This window comes from Chrysemys picta, chromosome 4, assembly GCF_011386835.1.
Source record: "Chrysemys picta bellii isolate R12L10 chromosome 4, ASM1138683v2, whole genome shotgun sequence".
Lineage (NCBI taxonomy): Eukaryota > Metazoa > Chordata > Testudines > Emydidae > Chrysemys > Chrysemys picta.
Window position 1 is genome coordinate 6645791 of NC_088794.1, and position 25725 is coordinate 6671515.

The 25725-nt window shown below is 51.3% G+C and overlaps 1 protein-coding gene across 1 annotated transcript; it reads left to right on the forward strand.

Annotated features, from left to right (window-relative positions):
- The first annotated feature begins 10579 nt into the window (after positions 1 to 10579).
- LOC135983315 (up-regulator of cell proliferation-like) lies at positions 10580 to 24566 on the forward strand. The gene is made up of 4 exons (XM_065594221.1): positions 10580 to 10877; positions 13794 to 15801; positions 17649 to 17780; positions 19028 to 24566. The coding sequence occupies exons 2-4, from the start codon at positions 15519 to 15521 to the stop codon at positions 23197 to 23199; spliced, it is 4587 nt and encodes a 1528-aa protein (XP_065450293.1). The 5' UTR covers positions 10580 to 10877; positions 13794 to 15518; the 3' UTR covers positions 23200 to 24566.
- The last annotated feature ends 1159 nt before the right edge of the window (positions 24567 to 25725 follow it).

Below are 25725 nucleotides of genomic sequence, written 5' to 3' on the forward strand. Positions count from 1 at the left end.
GGAGGTGGTGGAGTCTCCTTCCTTGGAGGTTTTTAAGGCCCGGCTTGACAAAGCCCTGGCTGGGATGATTAGCTGGGAATTGGTCCTGCTTTGAGCAGGGGGTTGGACTAGATGACCTCTTGAGGTCCCTTCCAACTCTGATATTCTATGATTCTATGATTCTATGATTTGTAATATTTGTCTATGTGCCGACTGACTGACATGCTAGTTGGCCAAAACCAAAGAATGGGTAAAGAAATATATGACACACATGTGTATGTATGTCATGTGTATGAATATGTACACACACACACACACACACACACTTCTTCTTGATCTTTGGCCACAAAAAACATACCACACATACATATCTGATGATCACACTAGACGTTCACTACCTTTTACATTGCCAGGGTGTTATGAATGCGAACCAAGCCATGCCCATAATTTCAGAAACTGGCATGTGCGACATGAGCTAAAAACAATTAACAATTATATGATTTGGCAATCACTATTGTGACACGGGGTGAGGAAAGAGGTGCATTGAGAATATTGACATATGATGAAACAGATTTACAGGCACTTTCTTATCTCTATAAAGTCAGGTTAAAAGATAAATCTATACATAGAATATTTTTTCTCCTGCTGAGTATAGCTCATCTTAATTAATTAGACTCTTCGAGTGGGTAGGACAACCCCCACCTTTTCATGTTCTCTGTATGTATATATATCTCCTCACTATATGTTCCATTCTATGCATCCGATGAAGTGGGCTGTAGCCCACGAAAGCTTATGCTCAAACAAATTTGTTAGTCTCTAAGGTGCCACAAGTACTCCTGTTCTTTTATTAAAAAATTCAGCACCCTCCCTAGAAGCTGATGCTGCATCACTGACCACCAAGTTCAATGAATGAGAACTGCATGGGACAAAAAAAGCTCGAGGGTTTAACACTCGGATCAGTGTCTGCACTCCTCTCTTCTTTCCTCTCGTGTTGGCACCATTATCGTAGCCCTGACTTCTCATGTCAGCTATCGCAATTCCCATATCTTCCAGCTTTTTAAGAAGCATATTTGCCATTCCAGCTCCTGTAGTATCATCAATGTCAATACATTCTAGCAAATGCTCTCTGACAGCCACCATTGCAGGGACATTTTCACTAGGTTCTGTTGTTGGTACAACACGCACCAGTAAAGTCATTCAGTAGGTGAGGTCCTGGCTGTTGTGGAAGAAGCGGGAGATGCGCTGCGCCTTGTGCTGGAAGATGAAGACGGCCGGCGGCTTGGCGCTGCCGCTGGAGGTGGCGGGGACGCGGCGGAGGTTCGGGGAGCCCGGGAGCGGCAGCACCTCCCGGGCGGGCACCGAGCTACCCAGGGGTCCGCCAGGGTCCTGCCTTTGGCTGCGCCAGCGGATCTCGGCCACCAGCCAGGGGAGCAGGGGCAGCGTGGTCCGTCCGCCCAGGCAGGACCAACCCACATACCACAGCTTGAAGCGCTTCTCCCGCATCGCCCTCCCCCCGGGCCGCGGCTGTCACCCCCCCTCCGCCCCGCCTGGGCTCGCGGCTGTCACCCCCCCTCCGCCCCGCCTGGGCTGCGGCTGTCACCCCCCCCCGCCTGGGCTCGCGGCTGTCACCCCCCCTCCGCCCCGCCTGGGCTGCGGCTGTCACCCCCCCTCCGCCCCGCCTGGGCTGCGGCTGTCACCCCCCCCCCCGCCTGGGCTCGCGGCTGTCACCCCCCCTCCGCCCCGCCTGGGCCGTGGCTGTCACCCCCACCCCCCCCCCGCCTGGGATCGCGGCTGTCACCCCCCCCTCCGCCCCGCCTGGGCCGCGGCTGTCACCCCCCCTCCGCCCCGCCTGGGCCGCGGCCGTCACCCCCCCTCCGCCCCACCTGGGCCGCGGCCGTCACCCCCCCTCCGCCCCGCCTGGGCTGCGGCTGTCACCCCCCCTCCGCCCCGCCTGGGCTCGCGGCTGTCACCCCCCCTCCGCCCCACCTGGGCCGCGGCTGTCACCCCCCCTCCGCCTGGGCTCGCGGCTGTCACCCCCCCTCCGCCCCGCCTGGGCTGCGGCCGTCACCCCCCCTCCGCCCCGCCTGGGCCGCGGCCGTCACCCCCCCTCCGCCCCGCCTGGGCCGCAGCCGTCACCCCCCCTCCGCCCCGCCTGGGCCGCGGCCGTCACCCCCCCCCTCTGCCCTGCCTGGGCCGCGGCTGTCACCCCCCCCCCCCGCCTGGGCTGTGGCTGTCACCCCCCCTCCGCCCCGCCTGGGCTGTGGCTGTCACCCCCCCTCCGCCCCACCTGGGCTCGTGGCTGTCACCCCCCCTCCGCCCCGCCTGGGCTGTGGCTGTCACCCCCCCTCCGCCCCGCCTGGGCTCGTGGCTGTCACCCCCCCTCCGCCCCGCCTGGGCCGCGGCTGTCACCCCCCCTCCGCCCCGCCTGGGCTCGCGGCTCTCACCCCCCCCCCCGCCTGGGCCGCGGCCGTCACCCCCCCTCCGCCCCGCCTGGGCCGCGGCCGTCACCCCCCCTCCGCCCTGCCTGGGCTGCGGCTGTCACCCCCCCTCCGCCCCGCCTGGGCTCGCGGCTGTCACCCCCCCCCCGCCTGGGCTGTGGCTGTCACCCCCCCTCCGCCCCGCCTGGGCCGCGGCTGTCACCCCCCTCCGCCCCGCCTGGGCTCGCGGCTGTCACCCCCCCTCCGCCCCGCCTGGGCTCGCGGCTGTCACCCCCCCTCCTCCCCGCCTGGGCCGCGGCTGTCACCCCCCCTCCGCCCCGCCTGGGCCGCGGCTGTCACCCCCCCCCCCGCCCCGCCTGGGCCGCGGCTGTCACCCCCCCTCCGCCCCGCCTGGGCCGCGGCTGTCACACCCCCCCCCGCCTGGGCCGCGGCCATCACCCCCCCCCCCCCGCCTGGGCCGCGGCTGTCACCCCCCCCCCGCCCCGCCTGGGCCGCGGCCGTCACCCCCCCTCCGCCCCGCCTGGGCCGCGGCCGTCACCCCCCCTCCGCCCCGCCTGGGCTCGCGGCTGTCACCCCCCCCCCCCCGCCTGGGCTGCGGCTATCACCGCCCCTCCGCCCCGCCTGGGCTGCGGCTGTCACACCCCCCCCCCCGCCTGGGCTGCGGCTGTCACCCCCCCTCCGCCCCGCCTGGGCTGCGGCTGTCACCCCCCCTCCACCCCGCCTGGGCTGCGGCTGTCACCCCCCCCTCCGCCCCGCCTGGGCTCGCGGCTGTCACCCCCCCCCCCGCCTGGGCCGCGGCTGTCACCCCCCCTCCGCCCCGCCTGGGCTCGCGGCTGTCACCCCCCCCCCCCCGCCTGGGCCGCGGCTGTCACCCCCCCTCCGCCCCGCCTGGGCTGCGGCTGTCACACCCCCCCCCCCCGCCTGGGCTCGCGGCTGTCACCCCCCCTCCGCCCCGCCTGGGCCGTGGCTGTCACCCCCCCTCCGCCCCGCCTGGGCTCGCGGCTGTCACCCCCCCCCCCCGCCTGGGCCGCGGCTGTCACCCCCCCTCCGCCCCGCCTGGGCTGCGGCTGTCACCCCCCCTCCGCCCCGCCTGGGCTGCGGCTGTCACCCCCCCTCCGCCTGGGCTCGCGGCTGTCACCCCCCCTCCGCCTGGGCTCGCGGCTGTCACCCCCCCTCCGCCCCGCCTGGGCCGTAGCTGTCACCCCCCCCCCCGCCTGGGCCGCGGCTGTCACCCCCCCTCCGCCCCGCCTGGGCCGCGGCCGTCACCCCCCCTCCGCCCCGCCTGGGCTCGCGGCTGTCACTCCCCCCCCGCCCCGCCTGGGCTGCGGCTGTCACCCCCCCCCTGCCTGGGCCGCGGCTGTCACACCCCCCCTCCGCCCCCCGCCTGGGCTCGCGGCTGTCACCCCCCCTCCGCCCCGCCTGGGCCGCGGCTGTCACCCCCCCCCCGCCTGGGCTGTGGCTGTCACCCCCCCTCCGCCCCGCCTGGGCTGCCGCGGCTGCAAGGTCCCCGGCGAGCCCCGCTCTGCAGGCAGCGAGGCGAGCGAGCAAGCGCTGTGTCTCGCCGCTGTCCCGCCGCCAAGCCGCCGCCTCCCTCCCCAGCCCTGCGGGGTCAGCCCCGGTGCGAGCGCAGGGGACGGAGGAGACGGTGGCTCTGGGGGCGGAGGGCGGGAGCTGCGCTCCAGCCGGGGCTCTCCACTCGCAACCCCGGCCAAGGAGGCGGGAACTCGTCCGGCCCAGAGTCCGACCCAAACCAAACGTGGCCTGGCCACTCCCACCCCGCCGCCGCCCGCCCGCCCGCCCGGCCAGGGGTAAGAGCCGGCTCTGCTCCGGCCCCGAGCGCCCCCTGCTGCTGCTGCTGCTGCACCTGCTCGCGCTCCGCCGGCCGCCCAGCGAGCCCGTGAGAAGGGCCCGCACATACCCGCCGGGAAGGGGCAGCGGCTGCCGCTTCCCAGCGCTGTCCTCTCGCTCAGCTCCAGTGAGGTTCGGCTTCCTGACCCCCCAGGAGCAGGGTGGGGCGGGAGGGACCGGGAAGAGATCAGGTGGGGGAGCTGAGCTGCGAGGGAACGGAGCAGAGCTGAGAAGTTGCAGGGAATAGACGAGAACGATTCTAAAAAGATGTCTAGGCTTTAACATCTGGATCTCTATGTCCAATGCTGGAACCGCAAACATCGAGAGCGATCGAAAAAGTAGAATTAGATTCAAGCCCCCATGCGGCAAGCTGAGCTGTTCGGGAGGGTCCCTGAGCCCTTATGGATCAGGGCCGTGCTAACTATCTCCTTGTGCCTGAACAGTCCCCCCCCCCATTAATGCGACTAATTGTTTTGTTTGCAGTATTGTTGTAAGACTTTCCTTTGCACACCCCACACAGGAAGAAAAATATTTTGCTGGAAAAAGGAACTCAGCCAGTAAAGAACGGTACATAATACAGCAGCATCTCACTGTTGAGTGATTTTCAGGTTTCCAGATGTTTTTTTCTTATTTTCATTTTTGCAAGTGTTGGATGTTTTAGGCTTTTTCTTGTCATAATGACATCTTTTGATGTCAAATTGGCCACCTACTGCAAATGTTGATTATTATTTTTTACTTGAAGACACATATGGACAATTCCTTTTCAATCCCATCCCACCCATGGTCATGACACTGAAATATTTTTCTTGACTATTTCCTTTTGTACACATTTGTGGTATCGGATAGCAATAGCTTCGAGCCCTAGTTAGTTCATATAATATAGTGTAATGGTTATCATCTTGACCAACACAGTTGCTTGAACCAGGAACTTCTGGAGCTGAAAGCTTAAGTGTTTACAACTTAAGCTGAAGAAGCAGTCTTTAGTGCTGGGGAATTCAACAGCCTTACATCCTCTGTGACTCAAGGACATGTAACACACATTGAGCAGTGGATTATTATTTATTATTTGCATTACTATAGTGGCTAGGAGCCCTAGTCAAGGACCCCTTTGTGCTAGGCACTGTACAAACAGAACAAAAAACAGCCCCTGCCACAAAGAGTTTGCAGTCTATAAGACAAGAGACAACAAATTAATACAGCTAGAGGGGAATACAAGGAAACCATGAAACAATATTGAACAGAACTACAGCTAATCAGAAAGGAAGAAGGCAGTGCTAATAACATATATCAGAGGCATAACCGTGTTAGTCTGGATCCACAAAAACAAGGAGTCCGGTGGCACCTTAAAGACTAACAGATTTATTTGGGCATAAGCTTTTGTGGGTAAAAAACCCCACTTCTTCAGATGCATGGAGTGAAAATTACAGATACAGGCATAAATATACTGACACATGAAAAGAAGGGAGTTACCTTACAAGTGGAAAACCAGTGTTAACAAGGCCAATTCAGTCAGAGTGGATGTGGTCCACTCCCAATAATTGATGAGGAGGTGTCAATACCAGGAATGGGGAAATTGCTTTTGTAGTGAGCCAGCTACTCCCAGTCCCTATTCAAGACCAAATTAATCGTGTTAAATTTGTAAATGACATATGAATCTAATAACATATGAATCTCATTGTTAAAATATAATTCCAAAAGTGGCTGAGATTGTAAAAGGTGCCTCCTCCAAGCAGCAGTAGCATATCATACCTCCAAGAAGCAAGAAGGTTTTTCAATTGGGAAAGCAGAAACTGCAAATCATTATTGTTTACTGGTTTTCCCAACAAAATAGCATTTTGTATTTTAGATACAATTATAGATAGGGTGTGCCTTTCATCTCCTAAGGACATGCTCCAGTTTTATGGAATGTTTCTCTAAAGCAGATGGTGAAGACATGAGGAAAACTAAAAATATGTGAAACCTGAGACTGAAATTCTGGGGTTTATTCTAATGTGTGTGTGTGTCTTGGTACAGCACCTGTAAAATAGCCAGAGATTTCTCTTTTTATTACTGTTGCTGCCCACTTATGTGAAGCTATTTGGCTGACTTGCTTAATGCGATGTTAGATTTGGTTATTTTGATCCACCCAATTTATTTTTAGTGCTAAATTCTTTCTAAACGTATATACATTTACATAAACATTAATACTTTTGAGATAATTAAGTTCTCAACCTTTAATCCAGCTACCATAAAGTTTCAGTTTTCAAAGCCAGTCCTCTCTCGTCTCAACTTCATTCTTTTACACATCTTTTAGCATCTAGCCAGGCCCTTTCCTGGGCTTCACCAATGAATGTTTAGATGGTGCAGCCAGTGATGCAATGGTGAGTGACAGGTGCCACTTAATAAACCTGTCTCTCCAGGAGAAGCTCCAACGGCTTCAGGCATAGGAGTGCCTATGGGTTGAGTAGTCGAACCCCTGGGGGAAGGAAATGTCCCCAGAAAAGCAGATGAGCCTGAATTTTGTTGGCCAACGGTATCCACTCTATTGGGACCATACCCATCCAAAGAAAAGGCGCAGCTGCGGATGACAGAACAAGGAGCAATGGTCTCAAGTTGCAGTGGGGGAGGTCTAGGTTGGATATTAGGAAACACTATTTCACTAGGAGGGTGGTGAAGCACTGCAATGCGTTACCTAGGGAGGTGGTGGAGTCTCCATCCTTAGAGGTTTTTAAGGCCTGGCTTGACAAAGCCCTGGCTGGGATGATTTAGTTGGGAATTGGTCCTGCTTTGAGCAGGGGGTTGGATTAGATGACCTCTTGAGGTCCCTTCCAACCCTGATATTCTATGATTCTATGGCTGATGTCAGGTGTGCAGTCCAGAATAACAGAGTAATATCTTGCTGACTTCAGATCTGCCACAATCTTCTGTTTGACTTTTGTTGCCAGTAATTGTATGATCTCATTTTGAATTGTTTTTCCAAGGTCGTGGGGTGTGTCCATTTCTTGGGTGGTGACTCTTCTTAGATGCTCCTGGAGTACAGCATCAAATTCAGCCATCAGCTCCACAATTTTAAGGAAGTTTCCATTCTTTTCCCCATCAGCTAGGAGTGGGGTGGGGGGAGAGAGAGAGAGCCTGTTACATAGGGACCTCCCCGCCCAACCCAAACCAATTCCAGGGATCAGGACCTCCATGGGGTTGGACAGGGAAAGCCGCCCCTTCCTGAAACCAGTGTTGCCCGGCACAGACCGGGGTTGTAACTTGGACAGTGTCTGCGGGGAGCGGAAACCTTGGCCTGTGTGGGACAAATGTCCCCACTTTGGGGTGCCAGAGAACAGAGGAGACGTGTCCCCCCATTGGGGGTGAGGGATTCTCTTGGACAAAACCCCCCTGCCTGGGTGGAGATGGAACAAGGGGCAGGATGGACTCGGTGGCAGTGCAGCTGGGGGATTTTTGTACCTTATCTCTGCCCTGGAGATACTGCTGGATCTCTGCCCCCAAGGGAGCTTGGAGCAAAGGGACCAGGGCAAAGGCCCTCTATGAGCACTTACTGCCTAGCTGCTCCAGAATAACAAGGGCCCTGAGGCCAGGCACAAATCTGCCAGCCCGTGGCCTATGGAACGCAGTCCCTTGCGGACCCAGGGGGGACCAATTAGCCACGGGATGAGGAACTTGACTCAAGCCCTGACTCTGCAGGATGCTGGGGTCAAAGGTCACTTACGTCAAATCCAGGCAGGGAGGTGGCGAATTCGAGCAGGGCAGCGCTGCTCTGTATGGCCCTAGCTCTCTCCAGGGCCCTTTTTGATTGGAGCCAGACATGGATGTGCTGCGGGAGAAGGAGGCAGGGGAGGGTCAGTGGGCAGGCGTACATGCTCTACAAACGAGCCTCTCCCGGTCCCCATGGGGCTTACACCTTGCACTCAGGGTGGAACAGCTGACCCCGGGTCGCAGAGCTTGAAAAGGCGGTCCATGACACTGCCCAGGCCTGCTGCTCACTGTTAGTGCTGAATGCAATCGGGCAGAGCGCTGGCTGACAGTCCCAGCTCCTTCCCCCTGCACTGGCAGCTCTGGGAAAGTGTGGCCGGCTGGGTCCAAGCTGGAAGGACACAATGGAAATGTGGCTCTTCTAATCTCTCGTTTGCTGCCCTCCCACAGGGTTCAGGGGCAATTCCACCCCAGACCGTCCCATTCTACTCACCTCCAAGAGGTGCTGCAGCTTCTCCACGAGCCAGAGAGAGACCAGCCTGTCCCTGATGCAGGAGTTTGCGGGCAGGGGGGGTGGATGAGACTGGGAGGGTTAAGAAATCTGTTTCCTCTCTCCCCAACCCCTGTTCAGCATCTGCTCTCTAGTATTTGTGTGCATGAGCTCTGCTTGACACCAACCTCAGCCTCTATCTGCAATACTTCTCCACTAGCAAGCACAAAGTGTGAGTGTAGAAGAGAAATTTTTAATGAATGGATGGAAGTCACCCAACTAATTAGGGAAAATGCTGCAAGCAGGATTCATAATCATAAAACTGTGAGCAGGACACACACCCCAGAGTGCGTGGGGCAGTGCCTTCCACCTCAAGTTCTTGAGTTTTACAACCAAAAGTTCCTTTTCTGTGCCCCTCTCTGGTCCCTCACCACACCCCACTCACTGTAGTTGTCCTTGGTCGGTGAGGCTCCAGGGTTCAGAGGTGCATCTGTGTGAGTTCACCTCCCACCCGAGGAAGAAGGCTCCGCAATCTGAACACTTGCTCTGAACATGCCATTCCTTTCCACTCCGCTGGCCGGCCCACCAGCTGCCCTTCTGGCCATCTGCTTACCAGTCACCTGCTTGCCGCTCCTGCTGGCTGCCTGCTCGCCAGTCACCTTCTGCTGTCATCTGCCTCCCAACTCTTAGTGAGTATCAGCTCTTAGTGGGGGTACCTGAAGAGCAGGCTGGGCAGAAATGCTGCCCCCCGCAGTGATTTCAGCTCTAGTGAACACTTAACAAAACAAAAAACTCCTAATAGAGCCTATCTAGCTCTATCATTGAACAGGGGGGAGGAACAGGTTAAACCAGACTGGGGGACCCTTGGGCAGAGACCACACCTCCTGTCTGGGACACCTGTCCCCACCCCTTTTACTCTCACAGGGGTCTGGCATTTGAGCCCCTGGCTTAGTGAGTTCCTTTCAGCTGAGGGTGACCCCTCACTCAGGACAGGCTGAGCACAGTTCTGCTCCCCTTTACTCATACAATAAAGACAACAACGTTGATAACAACATTTCACTACCCCTCCATTCAGTACTAAAGTGATTTGTAACCCAGCACCAGCCAAAGTTGATCAATTTGAGCAAGGCAGTTCTATCTGCTAGATACATAAGCAATTCGCTCCTGAAGTCTCTCCCCCTCCCCAGCTAGCAGGTTGGCAGGTTTTATTAAGAAGTGATCTTTCTTCTTTGTGCAAATTATACCTGTCAGTATGCCCAGCTTGGGCTGCTAGGTAACTTTGGACAAGTCACTTCACCATCTTGTGCCTCAGTTTCCACATCTATAAAATGGGGATGATGATACTGATCACCTTTATGAGGCACTTTGAGATTTACTGATAAAAAGCATTAGATGAGAACTAGGTATAATTATTAGTATTAGAAACAGGGAGAGAGACAATATTACATAGTGGAACATGATATCCCTAGATTAGTCATCAGTCAAGGTTATTGAACCCATAACCCAGGGGTGGTCAACCTGCGGCTCCGGAGCCACATGTGGCTCTTCTGAAGTTAATATGAGACTCCTTGTATAGGCACTGACTCCGGGGCCGGAGCTACAGGCGCCAACTTTCCAATGTGCTGGGGGATGCTCACTGCTCAACCCCGGCTCTGCCACAGGCCCTGCCCCCACTCCACCCTTTCCCACCCCCTCCCCTGAACCTGATGTGCCCTCGCTCCTCCCTCCTTCCCCCCACCCCGAGCCTCCTGCATGCCACAAAACAGCTGATCGGGAGGTGCAGGGAAGGAGGGGGAGGCGCTGATTGGCGAGGCTGCCGGTGGGTGGGAGGCGTGGGGAGGGGGAGCTGATGCGGGGCTGCTGACGTATTACTGTGGCTCTTTGGCAATGTACGTTGGTAAATTCTGGCTCCTTCTCAGTCTCAGGTTGGCCACCCCTGCCATAACCTCTGGCTCTAACAGCATAAGCCTCTACTGCCTGAGCTAAAAGAGCAAACCTAGTAAAACGCAAAGATAGTAGGAGACTCAAACACTACGTTTGGTTTAGTCACTAGATGGCGGCAGTGAGCCATTTCTGTTCAGCTGGGTTATGCTATAATTTATATAGATTGGCATTAACAAAGGTTCCCAAGGCGAGTTAGACATCCAAACTGCATTGAATTTCAGTGGGAGCTGACCCTCTACCTATTTTACTCCCTTTGCATATTCAAAGCATCGGACACACATCAACTGATTACTAGAGAGACAGACCCCTGTGTCATTTGAAAAAGAGGATTATTCAGCGCTGATCATTTGTGCCTCATCTTGTTTCTTTTGTTAGGATCTATAAAACCAGGGCAGGAATCAGAGACCAAGAGCGACTCAGAGCCAGGGGAAAAAGATGGTTCAAATCGGTGTGAGGAATCAGCCATTGGGCAGACCCAGAAACAGAACTTTCCCAAGGTAATTCCTACTATTATTATTTATTTATTTGTATTACCATAGCACTGAACAAAAAGACAGTCCCTGTCCCAAAGAGCTTATGAACTAAGTATAAGACAAGAGACAGCACATGGAGACAGACAGATTGACGGGGGGAGTAAAAGGAAACAATGAGATAATATTGGTCAGCATGATGGGCAGTGTTCTCAGCGCACCAGCTGCCTAGCCACTATCATGTTTTTTGTTGGCATCACAGCAAAGGAGAGTCTTGAGGAGGGTTTTCAAGGAGGATAATGAGTTATTTTTGCAGATGTTTACAGAGAGCTTCTCCCAAGCATGAACGGCAGCGTAGGAGAAAGCAAGAAGATACTTGTTTGAAAATTTAACAAGTGGGTGACGGAGACTGGCATCATAGAATAAGGGGGCTAGGATTCAACAACTTGATATCAAATGAGAGATGATAGGTTGGTTGGGGATTGGCTGTGAAGGGCCTTGAAAATGAAGACAGGTAACTTATCTTTGATGTGATGGAGAAGGGGAAGCCAAAGGAGGGATGCAAATGGAGGTGACATGGTCAAAATGACCAGCAGTGGTCTGAGTGGATACGAGAAGGGCAAGATTTCATTTGTCGGGATCAGAGAGAAGTATGCTGCAGACATCAAGACTTGAGATGATGAGACCCTGGACGACACTTTTAGTTGTGTGGATGTGATGGGTTCCCCAGGCTGTAATTTGGAACTGGGGTACTGCTGAGCCCTCTGTCTTACCAACCTGAGCTCCATCTCACACTGTGATGCTGTGACAAGCTGTAAACCCCTCCAGGTCCTGCACTCACAAAGTCATTCACAGGCAGGGACACACCCAGCTGAGTTACATGAATACTTTCACCAGTCACTCATGAACCAACAATAGAGAGGCTTCAGCCAACTCCCCCGCAGCTCCCCAGCCTAGGACCCCAGAGTTGTACCTGCCCTGGTCAGAAGTCCGACCAGTGTAAGTTTATTACCCAGTCCGCCCTTCCTTCAATGTGGAGAGGACATGCACCAGCTCTTATTCCTAAGCAAATTTCTCTTGCACGTCAAGCAACACACTGTTTTAGGTAAAAATATAAAACAGATTTATTAACTACAGAAAGATAGATTTTAAGTGTTCATAAGTAGTAAGCATACAGATCAAAGTTGATTACCTAAGAAATAAAAGTAAAAAGGCAATCTGAGTTCTATACACTAGACAGGACTTGAATTAAGCAGCATCTCACCCTGATAGACAATACAAACAGATCACAGATCTTCCATACACAGGTGGGACTACCTCCCCAGTTCAGTCTGTGTTCTCTAGACGTGTTTCCAGGTGTTGAGTTGTGGGGAGAGTGAGGACAAGTGATGATGTCACTTTCCCCTTTTATAGCTCGCTGGAAATATCTTTTGCTATGACATGAGTCAAAAAGTCTCCACTGTGTATGTGCTCACTTTGAGAGGTCTTCATTGTATACAATTCCTGATGTAGTCCTTGTGTATTTCCCTTAAAGGGTCATCAGTGTCTGGCTTCTCCATTGTTGTGCCTGAAAGGCTGTTTGTGGGTGTTTCCAACTCACAACATATTTCAGTAACACACACAGAGCAAAACTTCATAACTTCACATATAATGCTAGCACATACAATCCAACAGGATATTAATACTTAACAGATCAAGACTTTTAAAATGATACCTCACAAGGCATACTTTATACAAAGCATCTCATCATTATATGACAGGTTATATGACAGACGTGAATAGCCAGGGTGTTACTTTGGAATACAGAGTATTACAGTGGATGATAGAAAAGGCTGTATTTTAGAGATGTTCTGCAGAAAGAATCAGCAAGACTTAGACAGAGCCAGGATACGAGGACCTAGAAAGAGGTCTGCAAGATGACAGCCAGGTTACAGGCCTGAGTGACAGGCAGGATGGTGTCAGGTTACAGGCCTGAGTGAGTGGTGGTGTTGTCCACAGTGATTGAGAATGCTAGCAGGGAGGGCAGAGGGGAGATTGAGAGCTCTGTTTTAGCCATGTTGAGCTTGAGCTGATGACTAGACATCCACAAGGTGGGGACAGAGAGAGAGGCCTGGATTTTAGTTTCTACAGGAGACAGGTCTGGAGTAGAGAAGTAGATCTGTGAGTCGTAAGCGTAGAGATGATAGCTGAATTTGTGTTGTCCTTAAAGCTGTAATGTTAACTATTTTTTAAATATAAATAAAAATATTAAGTGCTCATAAATTATGGAGCTAAGGGACAGATATGGTAGAAAATTACACATTCCATCCCATGAGAAATCCCAATATTTTGACATTCTTTTTTTGTCCCGAATCAGTATGAAAAGTAAAAATATTGCATTTTTTCATTAAATGAAAAATTCTAAACAAATTTCCATTCTGAAATGGCGAATTGTTTTGCATTGAGCCAGTTTGACATTACACTGCATCTGACTAAGGTGATGCAGAGCTTCATGGGAGTTGTAGTTCAGATACCTCGTGCCTTCATTCTCCTCTATGGGACATGCGTCCTGCTGTACGTCTGGAGCAACTCCACTGGAATCAGAGGAGTAAGGGCCAGATTCTGATCCTGGTGATCCCACTACAAAAATCCAGACCAACCACACTCATGTCAGTGGAAGTAAGGCTGGATTCGGCTCTCAGTGACCCCAGTGTAAATCCAGAATGATCCCGCTGATGTCAATGAAGTTAAGACTAGGAGGGAACAATTCTGCTTGCCTAGGGGAAGGGCTGAGGTTCAGAGAAATACTAGACTATGCATCTTTGCTGTCATAAATGTCTATGGTTCTGCAATACTGCCCCAATCACAAAGAAAAAAATTACATAGTAAAAAAAGGCTGCGAATTTGATTTTGAGATGACATCAACCCTGAAATCTCTCCTTCTGTTTTACTCCCTTCCTGCAGAAAGAAGAGCATTTCATGACATCCTGGCCAAGCTAAACCTGGAGCGGCACAGAAGCAGGAAGCTCAGGCTGAACAATCTCCAGGAAATCAGCACAGGGAGTGTAGAGATCTGGGCTCCCCACACATTAGGAGATTTACCATGGCATTTCCTGAGGAAGCTCATGGCTCTGAGTGGGATGACCAGAAACACAAGTCTTGGGCATCAGATGAAGGAATCAGTGAGGATGAGGAGGAGCTGGATAGTGGGGACAATATTTTCCAACGTAGTGACCCTGGCACTACTGATTCTCTGAATCCCCCTCGATGTTCTCTGTGCCAGAAGTACTAGCCATTTGATCTGGGCTTCAGATGATACAGGAATTAGTGACTAACACAGGATATCTTGGCATAGAGACACAGAAGTCAGAGTTTCTCTGCACCCCCTCAATGTTCTCTGTTCCGTTCTGCTTTGCTCAAACAGTTTCCTACAACAGGAGATCCTCTGTGTTTGGCACTGGTGCTACCGCTGCCGGAATCCCATGTCCAGTTCTGCTGCCCACAATTCAAGAAGGATGTTGATAATGTGGAGAGGGTTCAGAGAAGAGCCATGAGAATGATTAAAGTATTGGAAAACCTGCCTTATAGTGACAGATTCAAAGAGCTCAATCTATCACGGCTTTGTCTGCACTAGAACTTTTGTTGGTAAAACTTTTGTCGGTCAGTGGTGTGGTAAAAAAACACACTCCGACCAACAAAAGTTTCACCGACAAAAGCGCTGGTGTGAACAGCGCGATGTCGGTGGGAGATGCTCTCGCGCCGACATAGCTACCGCCACGCGTTCGGAGTTGCCAGCAGGAGAGCTCTCTTCTGTCGACACAGAGCGGCTACATGGGAGACTTTACAGCAGTGGTACAGCTGTGCCACTGTAAGGTCCGTAGTGTAGACACAGCCTTAGTTTAACAAAGAAATTAAGCGGTAACTTGATTACAGCTTATAAGTGTCTTCAAGGAAAACAAATATTTAGTAATGGGCTCTTCAGTCTGGTAGACAAAGGTCTGACATGATCCAACGGCTGGAAGTTGAAGCTAGACCAATTCAGACTAGAAATAAGTTGAACATTTTTAATAGTGGGGGGAGTTAACCACTGGAAGAATTTACCAAGGGTCGTGGTGGATGCTCCATCACTGCCAATGTCCAAATCAAGATGGGATGTTTTTCTAAAAACATCTCGGAGTTACTTGGGGAAATTCCCTGGCTCGTGTGACACAGAGGTCAGATCACAGGAGATCATGCTCAGAATGGTCCCTTCTGGCCTTGGAATCTAGGAGTCGGAATGCAGGTGCCGAACTCTCATGGGCCTAAGTAAGTGACTTGGCCAAGGTCACACAGGCCTTTGAACCAGGCCTCCCAAGTCCCAGATATAGAACAGAACTCCTAGGCCTTGCCTGGGAATAGTCACTTTTGGGGTGTGTTTGATTTCACAGCTTGCATTCCTTCCTTAAAATCAGACGGGCAGACCTATTTAGTGGGTGCCTGGAGGATTTGCAGTTGGAATGGTAAGTGACATGCTTAGCCCTGTATAGTGTCCTTTGGGGAGCTGTCACAGGAAGTGCAATGGGAGGGCTCTGCTGAACTCAGCAGGGTTTTAGTTTCAATTTTGTCTGTGGTAGCAGAAGCTGCTTCCTGGTTCTCTCTTTCTCGGTGATGGCCCAGCAGTTTGCTTTGGGCCCTGGCTGAGGGGGTGGTATGGAGAAGACAGGCAGCAGCAACTCCTTGCTGCTAGAGACCCTGGATGACCTGGGGGAGGATGATCTCAAGAGATTCAAGCACAAGTTGAAAAGGATACAGCTGGAGAAAGGATATCAAGCCATTCCCTGGGGCCGGCTGGAGAAAGGGGATCCGGTGGATGTTACTGACCTGCTGATCAGGCACTACGGGGAGTGCTACGGGGTGGAGGTGGCTGTGCAGGTGCTGAGAGAAATCAAGCACAGAGCACTAGCAGAGAGACTCACCGAGGCTATTTCAGCTGGTAAGGCATAAGCCAGAGAGAGCAATTCCGACCTGCCCCTCCTGCAAGTGACTGAGGTGGGGAGAGACTCGGTGGACTAACAAATCTGTTCTCTCTCTGGTGATTCTTCCCTTTCTGTGATCAGCTGCTGCTGCCTGTTACCTAGGTGCCTGAGCCCAACTAGAAACCGTCCCTAGCTGGAAGCAGGTGAAAGGCCAGGAGCACTGATCCCTTCAGTTCTTTGGCCTTAGCTCCCAGCAATAACTGAGCTCTGCAGACAGCTGACAACCTGGGCATGTCACATGAGGGTGGACTATGTGCCCTTTGTGGTAAGGCACCGAAAGACGCTTCTGTTGGGATCGACCAACTGGCAGCACCACTCCAGAGTCCAGAATGTGAAACGTGTCAGCCTAAACTGCGTGCAGTGTAGTTGTAGCCATGGTGGTCTCCGGATATTAGAGAGACAAGGCGGGTGAGGAGGTCATACCTGAAGAAGAGCTCTGTGCGGCTCGAAAGCTTGTCTCTCTCACCAACAGAAGTGAGTCCAATAAAAGGTATGACCTCACCCGCCTTGTTTCTCTAAGACAAAATTGTCAGTTAGGCCTCAGCCTTGACATATTTCACCAGGATCAAAAATATTGCACCCACAGATCAGGCAGTTAGCCATCCCACTGCTACGTTTTGCACACGGAGTTCATTTGCAGGCACCCCCAAAACCGGCACATATAATATTGCCGAGGCCCCTCATTTTCTTGCTTTTATTTTGTTTAAAATTTCCTGGGAATTTCATCTGTTTTTTTTTTTTTAAGTGTGAAAATTGGTACAAACTGAAAATGAAGGGCCAACAGCCCAGAGGCAGTGAGGTGCCCTGTACTCATCGGGCAGGAATGGGGGGGCGGCAGCAGGAGGGGGGTGAGTGAGGGAATCTTGATCTCAGGTAGGAGGTGGGGGGAGGCAGAGGTAGGGAGATTGTCTGAAAAGCACCTAGCACAATGCTGAGACAGAGTCTGAAACCATTACTCACTCCTTTTCTGAAACTGACTAGATTTCACAGGTGGTGGTTTCCTTTTAATATGTTTTTCACACACACACACACACACACACACACACGTGCATGCCTAGTTACCTGAACTATGTACAACTACACCGACTATGTACACCCACACTGAGTAGGCACACCCACACAGACCACACACACTAACCCGCACATTCACTGCAGATATACTGACTGCATTCACACATTGACTGCACGTGCACACGCACATACACACACACTGATTGAACACATCCGCACATGATTGAATGTACACACACTGATTGCAATGTACACACACAAGTGTGCACTGATCCCATGTACACATATTGCACATACACACGACTGCACACACATGCTGACTGACCATACATACACTGATTGCATGTACACACATTGCCTGCACACACACAAAAACACACACACACACACACAGACTCTCACTTTACACCCATACACTGACTGCATTCGTACACACTGACTCCACATACACACATGCACAGACTCTGACCATGCCCTCAGAGATACCCAAAATCTCCATTTCTAAGATCAAATTTTAAAAAATATTGTACTGTGTGCTGTATTCTTTTTTTAAAAAAAAACAACCCCACAAATGCCCCATTTATGCTAAGAAACACACCCCCAAAGGTTTATATAGAGAGACCCACAACCAGCTCATTTCCGACTGCCCCAGACTGAGCACTTTAAACCAATCTCTCCTTGTTTGCAGATTGTTCCTGTTTGCACACTGAGGCAGGAGTTCGAGATACCCGAGCTGGAGGGGGTCAGTGACTGAGAGCCATTCATTTGTGCTTCCTCTTGTTTTCCTTGCTAGATCTTTTAAGACGGAAGCAGAACTCGGACACGCCACAAGCCCCAGAGCTGGGGGAGAAAGGTGATTTTAACCCAGAGCAGGAATCAGAGACTCAGAGACACCCAGAACCAGAGGAGAGAGACATTTCCCAAGGTATTTGCATTTACAAACTCGTCTCTGCAAGGGATGCAGTCCAGGAAAGAAATGTAACTGCGTCCTCCATACTCCACTCCCAGGGGATAGCCCCATTAGCTGCCACATGAAGGACATTCAAGACTCCTGTGATGTACACATGAATTGCAATAGCCTGTTTTAGCTGTACAATGAAGTAACCTGCACTTACCCCACCTGCATATGGCAGGTGCTGAGGGATCCGGGGTGCATGGGGGTGTATGGGGCTGGTAGCGAGAAAGACTCAGTGCCTACATGTCATGAACGAGATGGGAAGAGCATCCATCTGGTCTGTGCATGGAGGTGGGGACTCTGATCAGTTGTGGGAGGGTAAATTGAGGTAGAGTGGGCTATCTAGCCAATAGTAAGGTGGTGATCAGGAGGGGGTGGGAGAGACGCATATCCTTATATGGAGAAGTATAAGACAGAGGGTATGGCCTCTGGTCCTAACATGGGAGTGAGGGGGGCAGTCTGGGATCCAGCTTATACCATAAGAACGGCCAGACTGGGTCAGGCCAATGGTCCATCTAGCCCAGTGTCCTGTCTTCCAACACTGGCCAATACCAGATGCTGCAGAGGGAATGAACAGAACGGGGCAATCATTGAGTGATCCATCCCCTGTTGTCCAATCCCAGCTCCTGGCAGTCAGCCAGAGAGTATGGGGTGACTGCAATGTTTAAGGCATTATGTCACGGGTGGCAGGGAAGAAGAGCCTGTGACTTGTAGCTGAAAGCAAGATGAGGCGTTGTGAAAAGGGGAACACTTAATATGGAGGATGATAGACAAGGGTAACAGGGCAGAGTTAAGGCTAGAGGCGGATGGACATGGGTAAAGAGGCAGAGTTAAGGTTGGGGATGGGTGGTGCGAAGGTGTAAGGGGCCAGAGTTAAGGTTAGAGGAGGGTGTACATAGGTAAAGAGGCAGAGTTAAGGTTGGGGATGGGTGGTGCGAAGGTGTAAGGGGCCAGAGTTAAGGTTAGAGGAGGGTGTACATAGGTAAAGAGGCAGAGTTAAGGTTGGGGATGGGTGGTGCGAAGGTGTAAGGGGCCAGAGTTAAGGTTAGAGGAGGGTGTACATAGGTAAAGAAGCAGAGTTAAGGTTGGGGATGGGTGGTGTGAAGGTGTAGGGGGTCAGAATTAAACTTGTGGGGCTGGACATCTGGAAATGGGCACAGTAAAAGTTGGAGGAGGCTGGACATGGGTAAATGTCATGTTCTTATTTTTTTCTGCAGAGAGAAGACGAGCCACACAGGGAGTTCTGGAGAAGTTGAACTTGGAGCAATACAGAAGCAGGCAGCTCAGACTGAGGGATCTCCAAGAGATCAACCCAGAGAGCATAAAGAACTGGGCTCTTATCACCTTAGGGGATTTACCATGGCATTTCCTGAGGAAAGTCACGGCTCTGAATGGGACGGCCAGAAGCACAAGGCCTGTGCATGGGGCATCTGATGATCAAGAGTCCAATGAGGTGCAGAAAGCACATGTTGATTACAATAATCTTTCTCTGAGTAACATGGACAGTAGCAATTCTCCGCACTCCCTCGATGTTCTCTGTGCTGTTTTGCTTTGCTCGGACAGTTTCCTACAGCAGGAGATCCTGTCCAAAATGTCCATGTGCCAGTTTGCCCTCCCTCTGCTGCTACCTGCCCTCGACACCCCCAAGTGCACCCTAATGCTGTGGGCCATGAGGGACATTGTGAGGAAGTGGAGGCCGCACTCCCTGGCAGAGAGCAGAGGGTTCAGAGAGGAGAGCCTGGTGCTCACAGCAATGCCAACCATTTCCTTTGTGCGGTTGGGGAGCTGCAGCTTCTCCAAGTCCAAACTCCTCAATGAGGTTCTCAGCCCCTCCGAGCAGCACCACGATTTCTTCATCCATCGGGACATGGAGTCTGGGAACATCCCTCGGGAAATCGCAGATGGGCTGGTCGAGATTTCCTGGTATTTCCCTGCTGGGAAGGAGAATTCAGACCTTTTCCCAGAACCCGTTGCGGTTACAAACCTGCGTGGAGACATTGAGTCCCACTGGCTGCAGTTCAGCTTTTTAACAGAGGTCTCCTCAGCAGTGTTCATTGTTACTGAGAGTATCAACGAGAGACAATACATGCTCTTATCATCTCTGCAGGGATCAGCCACTAAATACTACTTCATCTTTAACTGCAGGATTGAGAAACCCGAGGAGACCCTGCAATTCCTGTATAAATTAGAGTCGGTGCTGAAACTAGACAAACTAAGTGTGCTGATGAGAGAGAACACCCTAAATCATGCTCAGTTTGTGGAGAAGCTGCAGCTCACCATTGGAAGCCTCATGGAGTCCTCTCTCAAGAGAGCCTCCGTGGCAGACACGGCTGCGACAGCACGAGAATTAGGTATCTGGGTGGACGAGGACTCTGAGGAATGCCAAAGTGCGAGCAAACGGGTGGCAGGAATCACAGCGGAAATAAAGGACGTGGCAAAGTACAAGAGGGAAATGTTGAGACTCCCAGGGAGTCTGTGCAAAAAGTTGGCCAAGGCGGAGAAAGAGCTGTTCCGAATGCAACAGCAAGGGGACGCAGCCACTGGGCTCCATGCATCTCAGCAAAGAGAGGAATGGTTGGACTTATATACCCGGCCGGATAAATGTGAGCTTACTGATGGGATGGTCAAGTTTATTACTGGGCTAGGAAAACTCTCTCAAGTGGAAACACACTACTTCCTAAAGTGGATGAAATACCATCTGGGTCATATTGCTCAGGGCAATCTCTCCAGCCTGCAGGCTGACTATAAGGAGAAATGTCATGTTAGAGGAGATGATCCCCAACATAGAGCAAAACTGCATGAACCAATTTCCTCCAGTTCCTTAGGGGTTGAGCATTTCATGCGTGGGTTGGGGCAGTTTTATGAAGCTGAATGTGCAATGGTGAAGGAAGGAAAAAAGCTAAAAACCCAAAGGCAACTCATCCATCTCCCAGGCATAGCAGCTGACCTGATGCTGGAAGGGTTTCCTCTAGAACTGATCGACGGAGATGTATCCAACATCCCACTGCACTGGGTGACAGATGTTCTGACCCAGCTCCATGCCAAGCTGGGGGGAAGGTCCAGAATGCTGGTTCTAACGGTGCTGGGAGGGCAGAGCACTGGGAAATCCACCCTCCTCAACACCATGTTCGGCCTGCAGTTTGCAGTGAGCAGTGGCCAATGTACGCGAGGAGCCTTCATGTCAGTCATTAAAGTGGCAGAGAACTTTCGGCAGGAGCTGGGCTGTGATGTCATCCTGGTGATAGACACAGAAGGCTTGAAAGCCCCCGAACTGGCCAAGTTGGAGGACAGTTATCAACATGACAATGAGCTGGCCACACTGGTGATTGGACTGAGTGACATAACCATTGTTAACATGGCCATGGAGAACGCCACCGAAATGAAGGGTGTTCTGCAAATTACGCTAGATACACTTCTGAAAATGAAGAAAATCAGGCAACATCCAAACTGCCAATTTGTGCATCAGAACGTCAGTGATGTGTCCGCACATGAACAAAACACGGGAGATGGGTATCAGCTCCTGGAGCCGCTGGATGAAATGACCATTGCCGCAGCTTGTACAGAAAAAGGAATCAGGAGAACGAAATTTCCTGGTATTATACATAATGATGCAGAGAAATACAATTGGTACATCCCTGGCTTGTGGCATGGAGTCCCTCCCATGGCTCCAGTGAACATGGAATACAGTGAGAGTGTGTTTGAGCTAAAGAAATACCTGATTGAATTCATGAGACGATACTCATCTAGTAGACCCCTTAAGGACATCCCCCAGTTTAGTGAATGGGTAAGGAGCTTGTGGAATGCTATAAAACATTCAAATTCTACCTTCAGCTTGAGAAATAGCTTTGTGGCTCACACGTATAACCAGCTGTTTACAAAGTATTCTGAATGGGAATGGGATTTCCGCAAGGAGATGCATCTCTGGGTGTCTGAGCAAGAAACTTTTATTCAGAATCAACCTCAAGCTGAAGTAGACCATGTGGCTTTAAGCAGGTTAAACCATGAAACTTGGCAGAAACTGCAGCAAGAAGAACGGAGGGTCTTGGATTGTTTGCAAAACTACATTGGAAGCGGAGCTGCGAATGTGCTTCTGACAGGGCAGTACAGGGAAGATTTCATCAGGAGCACCAATGGCCTGACGAAAGAACTCGGACGGTATTGGCTCAGAAAGTGTGAAGAAGCACTTGACCATCAAAGCAGCCCTGAGAGATTGAACCATCAGATCCAAGCCGTGAACATGAAAACAATGAAAGGGAAAGCGGACGGTCTGTTGGGACACTGCAGGAAAAGAAACCTTTCCACCTTTCCAAAGGGGATCAGGATATTCTGTGAGGCGTGTCTGAGGCCTGCCCTGGTGGATTATGTTAATAGGATGCTCGGTATAAAAATAGTGGATAATTTTCGCAAAAGTGCACAGGGGATTGGATATGGCAATCGGAGCTTCTTCCAATTTTGGATGCTGAGTAGACTCTTGGAGGAGATGAACTTTGATGGCTATGTGAAATATATTAATAACTACGAAGAGTTTGCCAAAACGTGGATATGGACACACCTGTTAGATCACTACAAAGAGACTAGGGGCGTGGAAGATTTGGAGAGAGAGCTTCTGTCCACAGTAATAAAGAAAATCAGGGATGCTCTGGAGAACTCCAAGACTCAGACTGACTTTTTAGGCAGCTTTTTCAAATATTTGCAAAGGGATCTTGTAATATCCAGGGACAGTTTAGCCAGAATCCAGCTTATTAATACAACAACTCCAAACCAGTTTCCCATTGCTGTTCAAGACTTTCTGCCTGCACTTGAGCAAGCAATCTTATCCCAGTTTAAAGACTTGGATGTTGAGTCTAAGTTCTCCATCCTGTCTCTGAAGCCCCAGGAGGAGATCTTTAAGCACATGTTTGGCTGTGGGAAGTGCTGTCCATTCTGTAAGGTCCCCTGTGAAGCGGAAGGCACCGATCACAAAATTCATTTTGCCTCAGTCCACCGGCCTCAAGGGCTAATGAAACCCAAGAGAGTCTTTTTACCCTGTTTGGCACATGGCCGAAAACTTGACTATTCTCCGTGCTATTCTGGGTGGCTTATCAGGGATTCCCATGTCCACATAGGTTACCGCCATTGTTTTTGTGAAGATAACAGTGTCTTGCCCTGTCGTTCTCCAGCAGATTCCAGCTACAAAACTTCCAACTATTGGAAGTTTGTTTTCAAGGCGTTCAACCAACAGTTTGCTAGAGAGTACGGTACTAAACCAGCCGATCTGCCCGGGGACTGGGATAATGTAACCCAAGAGCAGGCACTGAAAAGTTTAGAGGAAGCTTTTAAAGGGGCAATCTCAGTGCCAGGTCAAAACTGGCTCCAGGTTGTACAAAAGAAACCTAAGGTGTTTCCATGAAACGTATTAAATATACTAAATCTTCGCAGCAGAGTTGGCATCTGGAATGCTACCGCTGAGTCTACCTCACACTAAATCATTGGCTCATTGTCCCCCTCTAGTGGTTGGAGTAGATGTAGACATGTCTGAATCTGCTACTGCCGTTAAGTTACTGGAGCCGGTCTTTTGCCTCAGGCAGTATAGACTCAGGTTTTGAGATCCAGCAGTCCTGGGTTCAGTCCTCACTGGTGACCCAACACGTAGTCAAGGTTGGGAAACACTGACCAGTTGAGGAGAATGTCTGGACAACATCTTATGTTGAAAAGAAAGCTCTAGGAATAATTACTCCCATAGCTTGAGTGGTAGAAGTGCATGCTGGGAAATGGGAGGTTTGTGGGTCAAACCCCACTTATTACCTATGGGAGGAGTTTTATGGTTGCATATGATAGAATTGGATTTCCCAGTTTTCTTTTTTAAATACTGATATATATAATTATTATTATTATTTATAGGGATTGCTGTAGCACCTAGAAGCCCTAATCGTGATGTACTAGGCGCTGTACAAATAGAATAAAAAGGTGGTCCCTGTGCCGCAGAACTTGAAATATTTAATTCACACATTGAGAAAAATCTCTCTTCAGCCGGGCATTAGCGTTAAAAGCTATTATAAAAAAGGGTGACCCAGTTGTTAAGGTGCTAACTTGAAAGACTCGGGTTCAATTCCCTGTTCTGCCACAGCCTTGTTGTGTGACCTTGGGACAGTCACTTAGCTGCTCTGTGCCTCAGTTTCCCCATCTGTACAATGGAGAGAATAGCTCTGCTCTGCCTCACTGGGGGGGATATGGGAACAAATGCATGGAGAATTGTGAGGGGCTCAGCTACTACAGTAAAGGGGACTTGTAAATGGATGATGCAACGAAATACAGGGTATTCCGCTTTTCCACAGTAGCAGGTGGAGAGGTAAGAATGACTCCCTGCTGCAGCTACTCAAGGACAAGGTGGAGCTATGGCTGGCCAAAGCTGATCAGCAGGGCAGTGGAAAGTATGCAGCACCCTCTCAAGGGATGGAATAGGGAATCCCATCGACCATTGTGGTTTCCTGCAGCAGAATATCTCAAGATCCTTTGCCTGTGGTGGACTGGCTCTGTACTACGGGGTGGTGTTTATAGGGCCTGATCCAAAGGCATGGACATCTGAACATCGCTGGACTTTGGAGCAGGCCTGTAACACACTGGAATATGGTGCTGGTTCAACCATGCTTTGCCAGCCAAATCAAGAGCCATGTGATCTACGTTTCTATTTTGATTATGGGAAACCGGGTTTTAGACTGTGAACCCCATCCTGTCTGTATTCCTTTAAAGAAACTGTATATACTTCCTTACAACAAACTGATTTTTTTTTAATCCCATGTAAGACCAGAATAATTTTGCATCTAAAAAACTAAAACGCAGAAAGACCCAAGGGGATGATTTATTTTGTGTGCAGTTTGGTCCTAATTCAGCAAAGCCCTTAAGCCCAGATCCTCAAAAGGTACTTAGGTGCCTAATTCCGGGGGGGGAAGGGTTAGGTCTCAGATTCCATCCTGAGCTGACCTTTATAGTGAAAGGAGGATGATAGGTCGGGTGGGGATTAGCCATGAAGGGCCTTGAAAGGGAGGACAAGCAGCTGACCTGTGACATGATGGCAAAGGGGGGAGGGATAGCTCAGTGGTTTGGACTTTCCAATGTGCCGGGGAGTGCTCGACCCCAGGCCCTGCCCCCACTCCACCCCTTCCCTCCAGTGCCCCACCCCGCCTCTTCCTGCCCCGTTCTGCCTTCTCCCCCGAGCGCACCGCATCCTCACTCCTTCCTGGTCTGCCCCAGAGCCTCCTGCATGCCGCGAAACAGCAGATCGCGACGAGTGGGAGGCATGGGGAGGGAGGTGGAGGTACTGATTGGCAGGGTCTGCCAGAACACAGGAGGCACTGGGGGGAAGGGGGAGTGGAGGCAGGGCCTGGGGTCGAGCACCCCCTGGCACATTGGGGAGCTGCCGGTGGGTGCTCAGCACCCACCATTTTTTCCCCGTGGGTGCTCCAGCCCCAGAGCACCCATGGAGTTGGTGCCTATGCTAGGTCCTCACATCCAGGCTGAGTCCAGTAGGATGGTGTTGTCCACCGTGATTGAGATAGGAGGTAGGCCCTAGTGGGGAGGGCCTGGGGGAGAAAGATTAAGAGCTCTGGTTTAACCATGCTGTGCTTAAGATGATGGATAAACATCCCCGAGGGGATATCAGAGAGACAGGCCAAGACTTTAGCTTGTACAGAAGGAGACTGGTCTGGAGTAGAGAGTTAGATCCGTGAGTTGTCAGCATCAAGATGTTACCTGAGTTTGTGTTGGATGTAAAGCTGCCATGTTAATATTTTTAGTTCTATTTAAAATATATAGTTAAGTGCTCATAAGTTATGGTGATATGGGCGATCGATATGGTTGAAAATAATACATTCTATGCCATGAGAGATTCTGATCATTTTGACATTCGTTTTATCATACGGATTCGGGATAAAAGTCA